This window comes from Salminus brasiliensis, chromosome 4, assembly GCF_030463535.1.
Source record: "Salminus brasiliensis chromosome 4, fSalBra1.hap2, whole genome shotgun sequence".
Classification (NCBI taxonomy): Eukaryota; Metazoa; Chordata; class Actinopteri; order Characiformes; family Bryconidae; genus Salminus; species Salminus brasiliensis.
In genome coordinates this window covers 22,367,456-22,386,561 of record NC_132881.1, presented here as the reverse complement: position 1 = coordinate 22,386,561, position 19,106 = coordinate 22,367,456, and the positions used below count along the sequence as shown (strand labels likewise).

Below are 19,106 nucleotides of genomic sequence, written 5' to 3'. Positions count from 1 at the left end.
AACCGTCTCTCATTGCTCTAAGGTCCAGCCCAAACGCCTGTAGGCCCTTTTTTTTTTTTACTGGTGGACCAGGGTTAACATGGGTACTCTGACTGGTCTGAATCAGGATGTGATGCACTGTGTGTTGTGAGGCGATAGCCTATTAGCCAATTTTGCCCAAATAGGATAACAACCACAGCTGACCAAGAATTTTTTTTTGCCATTTTAGAGATGCTCTGATCCCTTGTCAAATGATTTGGCCCTTGTCAAAGTCCTCAAACCTGTCCATTTTCCTGCATCCAACATATTGACTATAATAACCAACTGTTCAGTTACTGTAACACATACATGCTGGACTTTTGCATGTGTCATTGCTATGGGATAATCAACATTACTTGCTTCATCTTTGAATGGTCTTAATGCTTTGGCTTGTCAGTGTGTGCTGTTTAGATTTAGCAGTAAACTACATACACATCTTTTTTTCATGGTGGAAAGTGTCTTTGATGGGTCAAATGATTGTAGCAAACTGCTTCTCTCTCTCTCTCTCTCTCTCTCTCTCTTTCTCTCTCTCTCTCTCTCACACACACACAGTTGCAGTGAGCGCTTTACACAGGCAGAGAAATATTTACAGTGTCAGTTCATTTTACACTAATACAAAGGCTTTTAAATATAGCTTGGGATGTCCACATTTTTACTACAGAAGGTCCCTTTTACAGCCCTCCAGCTCCCCTGCTCTGAATGAATCATTCTGCTCATGAAAGAATCATTCTTTCAATATGATCCTTTTTTTTTATCAGAACTGACTTATATTATTCGTTATATTTTATAAATCACAACAGAAAGTCTATTTTTACATGTGTAAGAAGACTTTTAACTATATATGTGAGTTGTATTTAAATCCTAATGCCTCTAGAAACACATTTGAATCACAAAGAATCGCTCGGCAACTTGATTTGAACTTCCATCACCGACTCCTTCCAGTCCAGCGCTGCAGGCTCCTTCTGATTGTCCCGCGTTCTCTGATAGGCTGAGCCGCCCGTAATTGGCGTCCTGCATAAGTTGCCACAGAGGCACGAGGCGGAAGCTTCGCGTCTCATTGGCTACGGAAGTGTTCGTGCGCTGCCAGCAGGTAACCTCTCGGCCAATCACAGCGCTGCTTTCATATTTCTCTCCGAGCGGCCGCTTTCCTGAGAGAAATGGTGAACAGCTCGGTTAGATAAAGGCTTTTGATTGTAGTCATGGTGACGCAGAGTGAGAGGAACGGCGTTACTGCTGTTATGGCTGAAAGTGGAGTCGTTTATTCTGCGCTTCTTCATAAACGACCAGCTTCGCTGTGTGACATCAGAAGTGTTTTCCCTGTGAAGCGAAGTGGTGCCAGTTGTACAGCGCTTGGTCCTGAATTACTGGTCGTAGTATGTGTGTAATGTGTGTGTGTGTGTACGAAGCGGTAGACCAGCCCAATAGCCCTCCCCGTTCTCCTCCCTCCCTTCCTCCCTCCCTCCCTTCCCCTCCACGGTCTCCACTCAGTTCGTCCGCAGCAGTTGCCTTCTTGCTGGCTCTCACTCCAGAGATGGCCGCGAAAGTGTGCAGACTCTTCCTGCCCCGGAGCAGCGTTGCGGCAGCCTCTCCCTTCTCCTCACACCGACCTCAGCCACACACCAGCACGGTAGGAACGCGAGGGGGGACGCGGGGTGTAGCGTTGGACAGAGGCGGAGGGGAGGAGGGTAGGAGGGGTGGATTCTTCTGGTTCGTTTCTGCCGAGAGGGGTGGGTGGCAGAGCGGAGCGGAGCGGAGGGGAGCGGAGGGAGCCCGCTAAGGAAGTAGCCTGCTAGCGACTTGCTTGAGTATTTTTGTTTTGTTCATTTCTGCTGTTATTCCGGGTTTTCGCCGGGGCTTGTTGCCACGCTAGTCCCGCAGGGGTCTTGTTGGTGGGGCCGCTGAATAGTAAACAGTTGTGACATTGCGTTATTAGCCTCCTCACTCGGCTGGCTGGTCTATGTCACTGCCCGCAGGCGTGTACAGTACAGCTAATACAAGACTTAGCTAATGCAGCCCCTGCACCGACCCCCTTATTGACGGCACGTTTTCGTGTCAGATCGTCAACTGCGATAAAAAGCCGAGCTCTGAGCGCTCCGGCTGTGAGGAGTGTGTGGGCCAGCCTGCTCTTCCTTCACGGGATAACCTTGAATGCAACAGTGCACTCTCAACTTTAACGCGGTTGAGTGTGAGCAGGGCACTAGCCAGCGCTCACACACACACACACACTCACATAATCACTCTCATACACGCACGCACAGACAGACAGACAGACAGACAGACAGACATGGGCCGGCTAGCTGTTCACACTACGGTCGGTGTTTGGATGTGAGCTCTCACTGATTGCGGGGCATTGATTTTTAGCTTAAATGTCTTAATCCGATGAGGTGGGCACGTAGTGTGTGCACCCTGTGGCTTTTCCGTATTGCACGATATGACTGGAGACCGTGAGCTCTGCAGTGTGTGTGTGTGTGTGTGTGTGTGTGTGTGTGTGTGTGAGAGAGAGAGAGAGTGTATGAAGGGAGAATAGTGACAGTGCGGCAGAACTCTTCATAGAAGGCAACAGCAGAGGAGCCAAACGGGATTCTCTCTCTCTTTCCCTCTCTTTATATGTCTCTCTCTCATGCTTACAAGCATACACATGCAAACTCTCTCTCTCATATTCTCTCTCTCTCTCACACACACACACATATACTCACTCTCTCTCTCTCTCACTAACACATACACACATATACTCACTCTCTCTCTCTCTCTCACTAACACACACACACATATACTCACTCTCTCTCTCTCTCTCACTAACACACACACATATACTCACTCTCTCTCTCTCTCTCACTAACACACACACATATACTCACTCTCTCTCTCTCTCACTAACACACACACACATATACTCACTCTCTCTCTCTCTCTCTCACTAACACACACACACATATACTCACTCTCTCTCTGTCACTAACACACACACTTGGGTATTTTTAAGCACACACAAAACACACCATTCCGTCCAGCTCACTGGTCTAAGCCAGGCCCTCTTCTCGAATTCCCTCTGCTCTTCATGACCCCTCCCTGTTTTTAAGGTGTTTCCCCTGTAGAGTGTCTAGCCTCTGGATTTCCCTCTCCATGAGCACAGAGGCACTCGCACCAGGATTTGCAACCCACACCACAGCTCACAGTCAGTAGTCTTGAGGAGGAATTATTCGAGTTATTAGAACGTTGAAACGTCTCGACCGCCTTCTGAAATCTTCGGGGGAAGTTGAGCAGAACTAAATGGTTAAGATGTAAACAAAGCTATTCAGAGTGATATGGTGTGAAATGGTTAGTTGTGGAAAACTAACCAGTTGTTTTTCCTTATAAAAAAGTGTTAGGAAGAGCAACCAGGGGATGTGATAGGCCTGTGCCCGGTGAGGGTTATCTAGGTTACTGCAGTAACAGCCCCTGGTGCTAGAACAAACTCATTTACTGCCAGTTTCAAAACCTGTTGATTATTTATTGCTTTATTTCACACAAAGCAAAGCAAGACACTTGTATTCCCACACGTGCACATAGTTGTTTGCTTTCGGTGCCACATTTACGGCACCCAACAGATGAGACTGTGCTGCAGGCAGATGCCATGCCTGTACAAAAAGCCACCTATATGGCGTGGAGTACAATTAAGGGCCCCGCAGACTGCAGTCTAGGGTTTCAGACGCCAGATCAAACTGTTTAAAGTCTTGGGGAAAATCATGTCTCAGTTCTAATATTTATGAACGCTGCCCTTACCAAATGGCCTAAGGCAACATGACGACATGACATAAGCGTGAAGCTGAAGTTCATTAGTATTTTCCCTTTCCTATTTTGTCACCTGTGTACCATTTAAAGCAGTATTATGTGGCTTCAAAAATCATGTTAATTGTACACTGACCTTAAATAGGGAGACCGGCGTCTGTCGTTGCCACTCTAAAGGGCCGGAACGCTACTACTGCACTATGTAACGCTGGTGAAGCAGGCAGGACAATGCTTGTGAGAACTGCATCGCACATGCTTTTTTTTTACGTATACTCATCAACAAATGCACGTGTAGAGCGTGTCCACGAGGGCTGTGATGTAAAAGTACATTACACTTCCCAGCAGTAGGAGGAGCCCAAATTCTCACATAATGCTGATTGACCATAACTTGCACTGTTTAAGGCGGAAGGTAAAAGTTTAAACAGAAAGAGAAGAAACTTAAACTTGACTTAAGATAAGAAGCTTCAGCCTCTTCAGCTTTTGACAAATGTTAAGCTTTTACTCTATCTGTTTGCATCTGTGGCTGCTGCAGTGCCTTCAGTCTTAAAAAGTTGTTTTTTGTTTTTGTTGTTGTTGTTAATAATATTATTATTATTATTGTTATTATTATTAGTAAAACATTAAAGTGTTTTGATCCCACATGTAAAATTAAGCATAAATGATGTAAAAATACATTAAAACCTGTCTAAGAACTATCGTAGAGTGTCTCCAGCACCACTGTGAACGATGTTTGACTCTCCTAATTTCTCTATAACAGCGTAGTTCACACCAATCAACACTGAATAATGTTCTTGACATCTTAATCATTAAATGATGCTGAAAATGTGAAAAGTTGGTGGGGCTCCCCTTTAATAGTTGAGAGAATATGAAAAGACTCGAGGGAGTTCTGAAAGGGCCCGTGAAATGTAGAATTCTTGCTTAATTTTACCTATGGGACTTTGCTGTTAATAATGTAGGCTAATAATAAACCATTTAAACACACATGCTTTTTTTTTTTTTCTTGTGCAGATTCTACTCCTGTGGGGCGCACTGCCGTAATGTGTCTCTCCCCTATGTGGGACGAACCCTGGTTTGATGATAAATCCATCTGTAGCTTCGTATATCAAATTTTTATTTCATTTCAGGCAGGCAGTATTTTTGGCCCCGTCTACATTTACAGGGGCTTCCTGCCCGGTCAAGCGTGGCTGACGCAGAGCCTCGCAGGAGCCTGTCAGCGTTACAACAGCGCAGCCACAGCAGAGCTGGCCTGTCTTCATCTGCCTAGTTGCAAGGAGGACAGGATTTAAACAACAGAGAGTCTTCTACCGCTAAGCAAAAGCAGCGTTCAGCGTGCCGCTGTAGCTCACGCTCTAATTTAGTCTTCCTTCTGCCAGAACTCGATGCACAAGACATGAGCAGCCTCATGAGGCTCCACCAAGCCCCTCACCCAAACATCTCGATCCACTGAAGCCCCATGAGGAAACAGGGCTAGCCCCAGATCCATATGTTGAAAGCATAATCAGAGGAGGGTCGTATCCAAAGCTTGACATTGACTGTGGACCCTGGAGAGAAGCATTTAACCTGCACTGGCTCCCTATTGATGCAGCTGTCCAATAAAAGTAGGCCTGTATGAGAAAGGGATGCCGCAAAGGGACTTGACAGGGTGAACCAGCACTACCCGGAGAAGAAACCATAAATCACCATGAGGATGTGGACGCTTCTGGAGTCCCATCAGTTATATCTCGGCAGTAGAGACGGTGCCTTAAGAAAGTCTTGTGTGTTCGGCTGTTGCCAATCCATTTTCTTGCTTTAAGTATGTGATATTGTTAATGGAAGCACTTCACCTAAGAAGAACATCTAAAAGTAGGCCATGATGCTCAGTCTAGTCAAATATTCTACTACCCACAGGAAGAAACACAAAGCTAAGATCTAGGGCTTTGACGCCTCTCGAAAATCAGATTTCAGTTACGTTCAGATACGTTTTCTGATACAGTGGAAACAGGGTGTGCCTGAAAACCTACCTTATGTTAATATGTCAAACATTCCATTTTTAGTCTGTTAGAGCATCCAATATGATTAAAGTACAGATACACTATATGACTATATGTTTGTGGACACCCCTTTTATGCATTCTCTGCATTCAGCTACTGTAAGCACGTCCACAGCTTGTCTAGTCCCTATAGAGAAGTACTGCCAATAGAATAGATAGAATAGCAGATAAACATTAATGGCACCATTCTAAATGCCCCCCCCTCCCAGCATTGAGCTGTGGAGCAGTGGAGCAGTGGAACCGCGTTCTCTGGAATGATGGTTGGCGCTCCATCCAGTACTTTTGGGATAAGCTGAGGACGAGGCGGGGTGGTGATCATCCAACATTCTTACTTCAGTAAAGCTCTTGTAGATGAACGCAATGCTCCAAAATTCCCAAAATCTAGTAGAATGAATTTTTGATACTCTTGATTTCTAAGGAAACAATGGGTAAGCAGGTGTCCCAATACTTTTGTCCATAAAGTGTATTTCAAATGAAATATGTACATTAGAGTCTTGATATAAAGCTCTAACCACAAGCTAATGTCCAGGATGTTACCCACAACTTAATAGGCCTGTTATTATGTGCTATGCTGAAATGCTGTTCAATACAAGATGATCTTGTGAATCATTGGAGTAAATCATTAAGTGAATCACGCTGATTCATAAAGTGCAGTGCTGGATTTCTAATGACATTACGAGGAAGTACCGCCACACGTGTTTGCAGGACGTGGCGACGTTGCTACTGCAGTTTATGAATGTAGCCCAATGGGAGTGTGAGCAACACTCTTTAAAATAAAACTGGTTAAAAGTGTTCTTCGAATTAGGCCAAGGAGGAACCACTTTTGGTTCTGTTAAGAACCATGTTTGTCCTACAGATAGATGTGTGATAGAGTGATAAGAACCTTTAAATTGGTAAAGAACTATCATATCTGGTGATGTATATCTCTAGACCTTCTAGATGTTCTTCTATGGCATTGCTTAAGAACCCTTGTGAAGCATCTCAGTTTTATTGTGCTGTATTTTACAGTAGATTTGCTACAGGATTGAGTCGGATTCATTCTACCCCACCCCACCACTGCCTCACTCTTTGTTGTTCTGGCTCCTTTGAGGAGTGTGTATGTGTGTTGTGGGCCAAGTATCCTGGACCACCTCACGGCACATTAGTCCAATCAGGATTTGAATTGAGTTAATTAACCCCTGCTGCTGATTGACTGGGTGGCTGCGGTGATCCGGATTAGCAGATAAGAACATGGCAGCTCCATGGAGGGAGCGTACGCCACGGGGCCCACCTCCCTGCACCAGTGAAGCGATGGGGTGATTGATAAGCCTCCAAGCCAGGACCTTCCCTAATTGATTCTAGCCAGCAATAATGGGCCCTCTGCTTTTTGACGTCTCCCAAGTCATGGACTGAAACATTGTCAGTATAATTGGTGGCGACTGTCAGTGAATCAAGTGATGCTGAAACTCGCTAATACCGTATCACTTGGAGATGGACAGAGAAGCGGCATGGGTGTATGACTGACTAACTAAATGTGGCAACTCTACCTGATCCAGTGATATTTAGGATATTAATGTCTCCTTTCAGTTGTAGATTTGGGTCCACTGAACAAGTGATGGTTGCCCTCATTTTTGTAGGCTGTATGACTGTCTGTCTAACGTCTACTGGTTATCTCATCAAGGCTATTATTATGGTGGGCTTTAAAATTAGCTCGAGTTAGGCAGCAAGATCCTCTTTTATGGTTCTTTTGACTTCTGCTATATCTTAAGGCTCCAAGTAACTTTTTTTTTAAATGACTAAACCCACAGTGCTTATCATTTCCAAAGGTTAAGAGCAGCAGAATATAAATGGATGAAATGTGATTACAAGCATTTGGTACATACTGTAGTTACCCAAACAAAATGATTGATGAGATTGATGGCCACCCCTTAAAAACTGTATCTGGAGTCTGTATAGTTTGTATATGCATCAGGCATTTTTAATGTAGTTACATGAACATCCAGAAAAGTCGATTCACTTTACATAGATTTAATGCCAGAATGTCCTTCTGGTGCACTGGTTGAGCTCCAGTAGCACGTCCTGCCAAAGCAATCTTTTGGTTCTGGAGTTTGATCTCAGTTTATCAGTGAGAGTGGCCAGCGAGCTAAATCGGGGGAAAATTGGGCTCCTTTAGTGACGTTCTGACCCAGTTTTTTTTGTTGTTGTTTTTGCTTGGGTATTGAAGGATGCACACAGTCTTGATTGTTTATCCCATCTCAAACTGGGATCGATGAGGGACCGAGGTGTTCTGGACCTGCAAATGCATTGTAGAGTAGAGATTAGTCTCGAAGGTAATACTGGCTCTTAATACTAAGGTGATTTTGAGAATCTGAGCCCCAAATGTTCAGGCGATGGTTGACTACTGTGCAAAGATCACCTTCTGCATTTCTATTCATTTTGCTTTACCCAAAGATCTCCAGTTTATATAGGCTTATGTATTGGCATTGACACCTGTGAAACATCTGATATCAGCCCTGATTTCCTATATATATTACAGTATCTATTAATGATCACTGATAAATGGTAGAGCAAGCGGTTTGGTGAAAAATGCCAAGACATGCTGGATTTCTGTTGCGTTAGAATGTTTCAAGTGAGAGGTGCTAGACTAATATTGCTCTCAACAAATACACGGGCAAACACATCTTTCTGCCTGCTCAAAGTGCCGCGCCCAGATCCTTATTTGTTACCTTTTTGAGTAAGTGTGGCAAATTTAGTTCTGTCCATTAGTGACAGTTTAAGACCGATGTCGGTTAGCAGTGTTAGCCTAGCACATCCTGTTGTAAACAAAAGAAGCAGGCATCTGCATCTGGGGTCAGTGATAAATGAAATGCATCTGATTCTTTGCTTACTTAATACGAAGCTTTTGGGAAACCTGACCAATATCGTTTAACAGAGGTGTCCAAACTTTTGCATTTGTACGTTTCTCAGTAATGCTAATCTAGGTGCAGGTAGTCTCAACTTTTTTACATTTTATGAAAGGTTATGTATTAACATCGACAGAAGGAAGTATTGGATATCTGCACAGGCCCAGAACAGGCCCTGCCTCTCAATTCAGGGCTCGAGGGTTGGGAAGATTTGTATTCATTCCTGATTGTTAATCATGTTTAATAAAAAGATTATTCATCCATGACTGTTAATCGGGTTCATAATAAGATTTTTGAGGGGCAAACCTTTTGGCGTTACAATTATGCGATGCAGAGGGGATCTCCGTGCTTTTTATTTATTTCTTTATTTAGGATGTATGAGCTCATTTCTATGGATGAAACCGTCTGCAAGGAGCTCAATAATAAGGCATTTCTTCACAGCAGCAGGGACAAGCTTGATTTCTGTTGAAGCCCAAAAATGGTTGCCTTGTTGCCTTTACACGTCCCTGTCTGGTACTGTTACGGTGTTGAGCCATGCATCGTCTTGTTTTTATTATAGATGTTGCAATCCAGCAGAGCTGCTCCTGAGCACACATGCTTATAAAGAGCATGATGTTCAGGGAAGGGTGGGGAAGGGTCATTATTTAGCCGTCAGTACTGCTTTAATGAGCAATGCCCTATGTCTATATTCTCTTACATATACATATAACATATAATAAAGTGATGTGATAGATGGGTGAGCTCCTTCTACTGCGTAGGCTTGTGACTTGGACTTAATTATTGGAGTGCGTGAGATGCAAGTGAAGCTCTTTCTTTACTGACTTACGTTTCCCATCATACGATGTAATAATGAGCCGCTGGTTCTGTACATGTGCCCATGCCTAAAGGAAATGTAATCTAAAAAATCATGAAAAGAAGTCTTTGCCATAAGTTTCCCTCAGCCTTAAAAAGCATGGACATTTCCAGCAGCAGGAGTTGTCCAGCTGCTTGGCGGTAGTGCATGTCAGCAATACTTAGCATCATGCTCACATTTTTTATGTGAGTTATGAGGCTGTGAAGACGAGTCGACATACTCATCTCTCAGCCTCTCCCCGCGTCTAACTGGTGAATTTGTATTTTCGTCATCTGCCGCTAATCTGTAATTGGAGGATTTGTGCATCTGTTTTGTGTGAAACTGACCAATGGACACTTATCTGTTGCTTATAGTCGTTTCAAACTATTTTATTCATCCATTCCGTTGCTTTTGTGAAGCTAAGACTTTGGTAAACCCATTCCCAACACTTTTTCCATTGCAAATAAATAGTTTTCACAAAAAGACTGAAGAATTTCTTAAAGTGAACTTCAATTGTTCAGAGTATCTCTTCGCACAGTGCTCTAGGTCATGCGGGATCTCCTTATGGTGAAACACTAGAAACTATTTTGAACATTTTTAAATAAAACATGGGTCTTATCTTGTATGCAAGTGCCTTTAAAGACGAAATTAAGAAGATATGCAATAATAATAAAAAAAAAAAATACCCCTAGACTCCAGAGGGTTAAATAAGCAGAGCAATGGAAATGTGCTGGATGTTGGGACATGTAAGGAGCAATGAATTAAAAATAGGCTGTTTTCACAGCTTTGTTTGCATATATGAACGTTATGGATGGAAGAAAGGATGGTATGTTTGGTATGTAAACTAACAGTGTTTACATTTTGGTTCAAAAATTGCAAGGGAACTTCAGTTTTTCTTAATGGGGACTCTTTAATTCTATGGGACAAATGAGAAGTTGCAGACTGAAAATGAATTACCATTAATTTTGGAATATGAGACCCGCAAAATGTCATAAGGGTCCCTAAAGAGAAAGAAGAAATGTAGGGTATATGGGCGCTTTAATGCACTGTGCTTTCTTTTAAATCCACGAGAGCTCAAGATCCAAAGGTCCTTCAGATTTGGCATCAAAGGAGGTCATCGGTTGATTTTGCAGATATTGTCTATGCGCAGAGCTATTAAAATTCCAGAGGTATTTCCAGAATAGTCAAGCACAGTGACCTCAGATGGTCACTGACTGTCGACTAAGGTCGTTCCCGCAGCGTGCTTTCGTTTCTCCCGCTAAATGTTCTGACAGTGTCACGATTTTCTCCAAAATATGAATGCAAATTTAATCGACAGTGACCTTTCGCACATGCACTCGAGTGTAAGGATCTAATTACTGGAACAATCCGTAAATATAAAATTGGAATATTCTACAGATCGGCTTGGAGGGCTGCCATGTTGGTTGTTTTGATTGCCTAATTGTGCCATTAAGCGTTTCTTTTCTGTCTCCCCTCCAGAGAGCTGTTTCAGTTCTGTGTGAGCTGGTTTGAAGTGACTGATGTGACACACTCGAAGGACAGGTCGCAGTCGCCTGTCGTAGGAGGGCAGTGCGGGTTGGGAGGGTTGGGGTCGTTGTAATCACCTCCGGCGTAATGGAACTAAGTGAGAGCTCATCGCTCCTGCCTCAGGCGGCCGGCTCTCTGCCCTCCTCTGCTGCTCGCTGGCGCAGGGTAGCCTTGATGCGGACAGTTAATGGAGGCAGGCAAGAGCGATGCGGTGATGGATGGGGAGGTGCTTGGTTACCTGGCCTTTCTGATGCCACTAATGCTTCCAGGCGTCTCTTATTGGCCTGCAGGCCTCAGAAATGCTGTTGGATTGAGTTTGATGGTACGACAAACATTCTCCCTTAGCGGCTGGAACTCTACAAAGGCTTGTTAAACTATGGGCTCTTACAGGAAGGCCGTCTGAGCTCAACTGCGATCTGTTTAAATGAGTTTGAGATGACAAGTCGAATGAGACGAGTGGCCTGGTGATTGAGTGTGTGGGTGAGTGTTTGCATGATTTGGGGCTTGTTAGCCTGTCCGTTTGTCCCCTCTGCCCAGGACTGTGTGTGTGTGTTCAGTGCTGCGATCATGTCTGTGTTGTTACACTCACTGACCCTGCGTATATTGATCGGCCCTCAGGCTTTTTCTTGCATACGTGATTGTAAGAAGTAGACATTAGGGATGCAGTGAAATGGGAGATCTGCATATACCAATTGCAGAATAGGAAAAAAATCTCGTATCTCCGAAATGACAACTTAACATTAACTTTACTTAACTTTTTAATTTATAATGATTATCTTAAGCTAAACTTTGCAACTTAGGGATAGCTATGACAAAATCTGCAGCGTCTTTTAGTGAATTACGGCACTTTAAATGGTTGACCTTTTGACCTTGGTATACAAAGCAGCAGATTTGGTTTAACAAATGCCTCAAAAGGCTTAGAAAGCAGTAGCATTGGACATATTCCTGTATTTTGTAGTTTTGTCCTGAAAAACAATGCTGCTGGATCCTGTTACAGGGGTTTGAGGAGCAGTAGTGGCTCAGCAGTTAGAGCTTTGGGTTATTAATGACAGGGTTGTCGAGCTCTTGAGCAAGACCCTTCACCCTTCCTTCTCTCCGGGCTCCGCAGTGATTGCTGCCCACCACTCTGGGCACGTGTGCTCACTGTCCACTGCGCAAGTATGTAAGTATGTGTTCACTGCACGAATGGGTTGAAGTGGAAGTAATGCATTGAAGTAGAGGGCCAGTACCTGTTGACTCCTCCCCTTTGCATTCTGCTGCATCATCCTGAATGTTTTCTGTCTCTGAATAATCTAGAACTACCCCCCCCCCAAAAAAAAAAATGCCACCACAGTTCTCCATGGCTTTATTTAATTAAGAATAGTAAATGAAATCGAACAGATTGATTCAGGGCAGTTCATCATTTTAAGCGTTCCCACAGTAATCCATCAGGGATGTGCTACTGAGAGCCCTTTGTGCAGAAAAACAGCAACACAAGGACTACAGTGCAGGGTAGCCTGCTGGATGATGTGATTACTTGACCTGTTTGCAAAGCTCAGTTTTGCTTTTCTTTTTGTGGCGGATAATGGAGTGGAAAGACCATTTGTGGTCATAACTAGAGCTGCATGAAATATAATTAACAACACTTTATCATAGCTTTTTATGGGGGATGCTGGTTTGTTAGGAGTTTTGTAACATTGTAATTGGCTCTGTAGCAGATACTCCTTTACTCTTACACTGTGCACTTGTAACAGCTTCCAATCCGGTCACTGAAGTCCTTATTGGTGTAGTCACTCAGGAAACTCCTGAGCTCAGGTGCCTTTGTTTGATATTTATTTATGGTGATCTGCTTTTCCAGTCTGACTTCAGCCCTCTTTGACTTTAAAATATCTGGCAGAGCTACTGTGGTCAACATTTGCACGTTCACCAGATTAGAGCCGAGATGTCCTTCCACATACGTTCGATTTGCATTGCAGTGCACCCTCAAAGGATTTGCGGTTATGTGTTACCTAGATAAGACCTGCACTTCTACTACTTCTGCTTTAGCCTCTCTCCACTGGTTTAGCCCTGAGCCCTGAGCAGCACTTGCTTTTTAAAGGGCCCTTATTCTGTCTGTGAGGTGTACTTATTACATGGGAGGTGTGGGTTCATGTACCAGCAGCAACTATTCATGTTCACAGGAGCATTTCCCAACCACGTTATCTCCTAGAGTTATATTTTTAAAAGAACTTTCGCATAAATAAATGGTGGGCAGCATCAGGGGGATTTTGTAGTCACTGTGGTAGTCACTTTAGGACACCACAAAATCAGCATATTGACAACATTGTCATGTATGGACTGTATGGGCTGGGATGTGCCCTTTTACAGTGTTTACACTAAATAGTTGGCTTTCCATGACCCTTTACACTGAATGTCAGAAGGTTAACTGTGCCGTATGTAGGCTGGCTGTAGAGGACAGAGTCAGAGTCTGTAGCCTTGACGTTTTTTGTCTTGGTTCTGTTTGTTTTGTGACTCTAGTTGGCCATGCTAACGAGACCCACCACCACCACCTCCATTGAGCTTTGCTTGGTTGTTTAACGTCCACGACCACGGCCAGTGTGGAAATAACAAGCGGAAGGGCGCCGTGAAGAAATGGCGTGCTTGCGTTAGCGAGCCTTTTCACGATGCAGGTCTTTTCATGATGTCCTGGATGTCGGTGGTCGTATTTGGTAACTTAAGCCTCTTTCGCTACTTTCACTCAAGCTGCAAAAGCAAGACGTGCTCCAGTAACTGCTTCAGTTCCCTCAAGCCTGCTCACGGTTTCAAGAGCAGTTTGAGAGCGGAAGTTCAAGGCTTCAAAGTTCTTTCTGTGCTTAATTTTTTTTTTAGAAGGTTTGTCTTTTGGGTTATTAAAGACCCCATTCTTGGGGGGTAGGCTTTTCGAAATTCGGATTATGACTGATCATTAGGAAGACAATTGCTTCAAAGCTCGTAACGTGGTGCTTTTAATGAGCACTACCGAACTGGGAGCACACCAGCTGGGAGAGCCCATTCCATGTCTGGAGGTCTGTGTTTGCACTGTAATTAACTGCCAGAACAAACATATGAACTACTCTCTGGCTGCCTTGCATGCATTGCTTGTGTTGTCGCTACGCGATTACCTCCACCTCTCCCCTCTAACACACAGAACACCCGAAAGTCCCAAGGACTCAGCCAACCTGACACCGTCTCATCCGATCGGCCTGCTTCGGCCTGACACAGGCCTCGTCGTGGGCTGCCAGCCACACCACTCGCGCTCCCTGTTCTGAAGCTACAGAAGAGAAGCAAGAAGAGTGCGTTCACAGAGCGTAATCTGGTGCATTTAAGGCCTGTAAGCGCAGCAGGAAATCGATATAATTACTCACACACCACATTCAGCCATGCCAGGGGAGTGGTGGAGCAAGAGACAGGCAAAGAGGATTCTCTTTCACGGGTTAAGGAAAGGGGAACCCCCTGCCTTTGCCGCAGTAGCCTTACAAAGCCGAGCTCACTGCTGTTACCCGCGCTCTATTAGCATGACACGTGCACGCTGTCTGTATGTGTAAGGTTGGCTGATCAGAGGCGGCCCACTGCTGCAGAATTGGGAATGTGATATGGAAAGCTTAGTTCTTCATAACAGGAATGTAAGGTAGGTTAGATGAGCAGTGGACGTTTAATGGAATACGGGCGCTGCTCAAAGTCACCTCTGAGGGCTTCCTCTGCCAAGCAATTTGCTTATGTAAATGGTGTCGCCGTTGTAATCCTTTGTTTCAGTATCTAGGCCATACTGCTTCGCAACCTTCAGGGAGGCATCGCTGTCGTTTACAAAATGCCAATCCGAAAGCTGTGTTCACACAGGTGGTCCAAATCCGATTTGCTTGCCTGTGCGAATGGAATCGGGTTGTGTTAATGAAGTGTGAACAGTAAATACCCACATGGAATACTTCAGGTAGGAATCACATTTGAAGCAAAAATTAACAACAACAACAACAACAACAAAAAAAAACTCCTAGGGTTCGAAATCAGATTCACACTTCAAATAAGAATCCGATTCGACATTTGGTAGCGGGATAAATGGGATGAGCACATTTGGTAGATACTTCTTCTAATTGTGTCTATTGTGTTCTGGAAGAGTATATTATTTCCGATGTCTCAGATGAGACCCTAGACCCCATAATTGAACCCTGTGGGACGCCACAAAATATTCTAAAGTTTTTCCAAATAGTTCATAGTAGTTTCTGCATTATGTTTAATAACAGGCTAATAAACCTAGGGTTCAAAAGACTAAACCGCAGGGTTTAGTCAAACTCTGGAATACTGCTCTCTATGTATTTCCGCTTACCTGAAAGAATCCGATCACTGAAAGCGCGTTCTGTTCACACTTGTAGACAAGATCTGTCCCTGACCACCTCCACAAATGTAGTTTGAGTGATCTAATTGAAATATGATCACAGTCCGTCAATGGGGGGTGGCCTGGGAGGGTTGTGTCTACACCTGGCTTTTCATGCGAACAAGTGGAATCCGAATCCGATCCAAGATCCAATCACCAACTATGTATGTTAATGCCAGGTGTAAACAGGTTTCTTTGTGATTGAGGTCATAATGCCTCAGGCTGCAGTGAACACGTTACTAAGCAGCAAGCCCACATCTATGACATTTCTTTGTTTCACATTACCATAGCAACCAGTGAAGTGGTGACTGAAAACAAACATGGTGCAGATCTGATTACTTTTAGAGCCTTATGGTGCTGTTAGTAGTAAGGTAGTAAGGTTACTGCTTGTTAGTCAGAAAATCGAAGTAGAAAACCGAGTTCTCTGCAGTGTGAATCCAGCTAAAGGCAGAAAGACTTTCATTTGGTGGGGAAGAAAAACATGCCACCAGCGTATTTATAATAAATGTGAGTTATTTATATTTTCCAACCACATGTAATGCTCTGAAGCATAGCAGGCTAATAATCGCATAATGTTTGTACATGTATAAAGTAATTGAAGTTAGCTGCTAATTTAACCTGTATGGCTGGACGGTGCTACATACTGCATCCACCTGTGCTAGTTAAGTACTAGTGAAGTTAGCTGCTAATTTAACCTGTATGGTTAGACGGTGCTACATACTGCATCCAAGTGTGCTAGTTGGGGACTGCTAAAGTTAGATGCTAATTTAACCTGCATGGATAGATGGTGCTACAGACTGCATCCACCTGTGCTAGTTAAGTACTAGTGAAGTTAGCTGCCAGTGTAACCGTTTATGGCTGGACTGTGCCACGTACTGCATCCACCTGTGCTAGTCAGGGACTTGCTTTGCCTCAACTCCTTTGTGCAGCCTGGAACATGGCCTGGAGGATTTTATGGAAATCAGCCTATGTACCTTTTTTAAACAACCGTCTTTGTCCTCCAGGCTGAGAAGAACTGCTTTATAACTTTAACACACTTATAACATTTATGAGCACCTGCTTATATATTAAGGCCACAAAATATTATGTGTTAAGAGTCTCCACATATAGATGTAAACTCAACACCGGTGTTACTTTCACTATGAGCGGCCGTCCAGCAAAAAATCACTCCAAGGGCTCGACAAATAGGATTACGGGTGGTCACAAAGAACCTCAGGGTAACCTTTAAGGAACATCAGGCCTCTTTCTTTCATTGAGTAATGTCAAAATTCATAAGACCCTCCATCAGGCAAACACTGAACAAGAATGGGGTGCATGGCAGGATAGCAAGGAGGTAAACCATTTCTCTCCAAAAATACACCGCTGTCCGTCTGAAGTTTGCTTCGGACCACTTGAATAGGCCAGAAGTCTGTTGGAAGAGGCTCTGTGAACTTTTTGGTTTAAATGGGAAGTGTTATGCAGCAATTGGGTTTTGCCAAGCATAAGAAGCTCATCCCAACTGTTAAGCATGGTGGTGGCAGTATTATGGTTTGGGGCCACTTTGCTGCTTTGGGTCCCGTTATTGGCTCACCATTATTAATAATGCTGGTTCCTCAACGCATTCACACGGCCTGGTCTGGAGGATTTTATGGAAATCGGCCTTTGTACCTGTTTGGAGACGTCCACCTCTCATTTCCAGGTTGAGAACAACTGCTTTCTAACTGCTGCGCTGTTGATGACGCTTGATATTTATCTGACATGTCGCATAGCTTAGCTATCGGATTGCTGTCTAGAACATAGTTCCTCTAAGGAAGTGTGACGTCACAGGTGTTTGGAGAGTGTTGAACATCCCAGTGTTGCTGTGAAACTAATGCCCAGTATGGGGTAATCGGGTCGCTCGCTTGCAATCTGTAGATTATATAACACACTAGAGGGGGGCCGCGGGTCCATATGAGAGACTCACACTGGGAGTTGTGAATGGGACTTTCGTTAGGCAGCGTTGTTATCTGAACCTTTTCGCGTATGACATGCCAGTAGCAGAATGCTAATTGGCTCCGTTCGTCAGCTCTGAGCGCATGTGATTAGAACAGGTTTGCTTTCTATGCTTGAAGTGACCGACTCCAGCCTGCAGGGCACATGGGGGTAAATTTTTGTGTGTGTGTATGCATGCTTTGTGTATGATGAGTGGCGTAGGAATGAGGCCTACATCAACAGCAGACTACTGAGATGGACAGGCAACAAGAGTGAGTGTGTGAGTGCAGTGCATGCCATGATGCCACTGTCGGGTTTTGGTGGCACCTGAGGGAGTTTTACACAAATGGCCCACTGATCTGCTGCTTCACTGCCCTACTCTGCAGTTTTACTGTGCAAGCTAAGAACATAACCACTGTGAGGCAGATGATCTACAAATTGAGGCACTTCTGCAACTCTGCTGTAATTCTCCCAAGGAGTTGTCGCCCAGCATAAACAATCCATCATGTGGCAAATAATATTCCGGGAAGTCGCAAAGTACCCCAGGGGAACGTCTGAGGACCTTCAGGCCTCTCTTGCATCGAGTGTTGTCGATGTTTATGAGCTCACCATCAGACAAACACTGAACAAGAGCTGTGCATGTCAGGATGGCAAGGAGGAGGCCACTTCTTTCCAAAAAAAACAAATTCAAATGCTGCAATCCAACATAAGAAGCTTGTCCCAACTGTTAAGCATGGGGGTGGCGGTATCATGGTTTGGGGCTGCTTTGCTGCCTCTTGGCCAGAACAGCTTCTTGTTCTTGATGGACATATGCATTCTAGATTGTCCCAGCAAATGCTACAGGACACTGTAATGGTTAAAAGAGAGGAATTCAACATTTTGGAATGGACAAGTCCAACTCCTGATCAGAAAGAGCAGTTAATGCAAGAAGTAACTGTCATCACTAAGCTAGAGATCAACTGGGCTTATTTGGGGTTCAGCTGATACACCCTTATGCTGTGCATGCTGTGGATAGTATGGGGATAGCCTGGCTAAAAAGGCCTAGTTAGCATGACTAATGTTGATGTTTTTTTTTTTGCTTTTAAAAACAGGGAAATGGGCAATTCTGGTTAGCTCTGGCCTTGACCACTGAGGTCAAAAAGTCATAGTGGTTTTGACGAAGAATCTGCAAGTTTTTTCTGACTGCTATCGGAATCATTACAGCATCGGCTTTAAACGTTTAAGCTACCGTCGAGATCCCCCGTGATGCCACAGCCATCTGAGGCTGGAAGTCCTCGAGATCGCAGTCGGCCTTGCTCTCTCTGGGTGGGCAGGATGGCTCGCTCTTTCCCTCTGTCATGAAATGGCTGATGTAACAGAACTGGCAGTTAGCACCGTCGTCCAAGCGCGTTCAGCTGTGCAGTGATGTTGCGTCAGTGGCACTTTTAGGAGGTGGTGCTTCATGTGTCTTTGAGGAAGCACATGCTAGTCTTTGGTAGCATTGTGCATACAGGAAGATCTGCTTAGCGAGTGGAGTAATAGTGATGGTTGGTTTTAGTGGTATTGATGGATAATGACCACACAAAACTGATTGTTGGTGTGAGTGGTGTTGATTGATAATGACCACACAAAACTGATTGTTGGTGTGAGTGGTGTTGATTGATAATGACCACACAAAACTGATTGTTGGTGTGAGTGGTGTTGATTGATAACGACCACACAATGTTGATTGTTGGTTTTAATGGTATTGATGGA

General features: G+C 44.2%; 1 protein-coding gene across 1 annotated transcript in view; it reads left to right on the top strand.

The window, feature by feature from the left end:
- Positions 1 to 1,477: 1,477 nt before the first annotated feature.
- Positions 1,478 to 19,106, top strand: part of mcu (mitochondrial calcium uniporter) — an 84,410-nt gene continuing 66,781 nt past the window's right edge. The window contains exon 1 of the mRNA XM_072677621.1: positions 1,478 to 1,645. Within this exon, the coding sequence (XP_072533722.1) occupies positions 1,550 to 1,645 (96 nt within the window). The 5' untranslated portion in view covers positions 1,478 to 1,549. The remainder of the gene's footprint in view (positions 1,646 to 19,106) is intronic.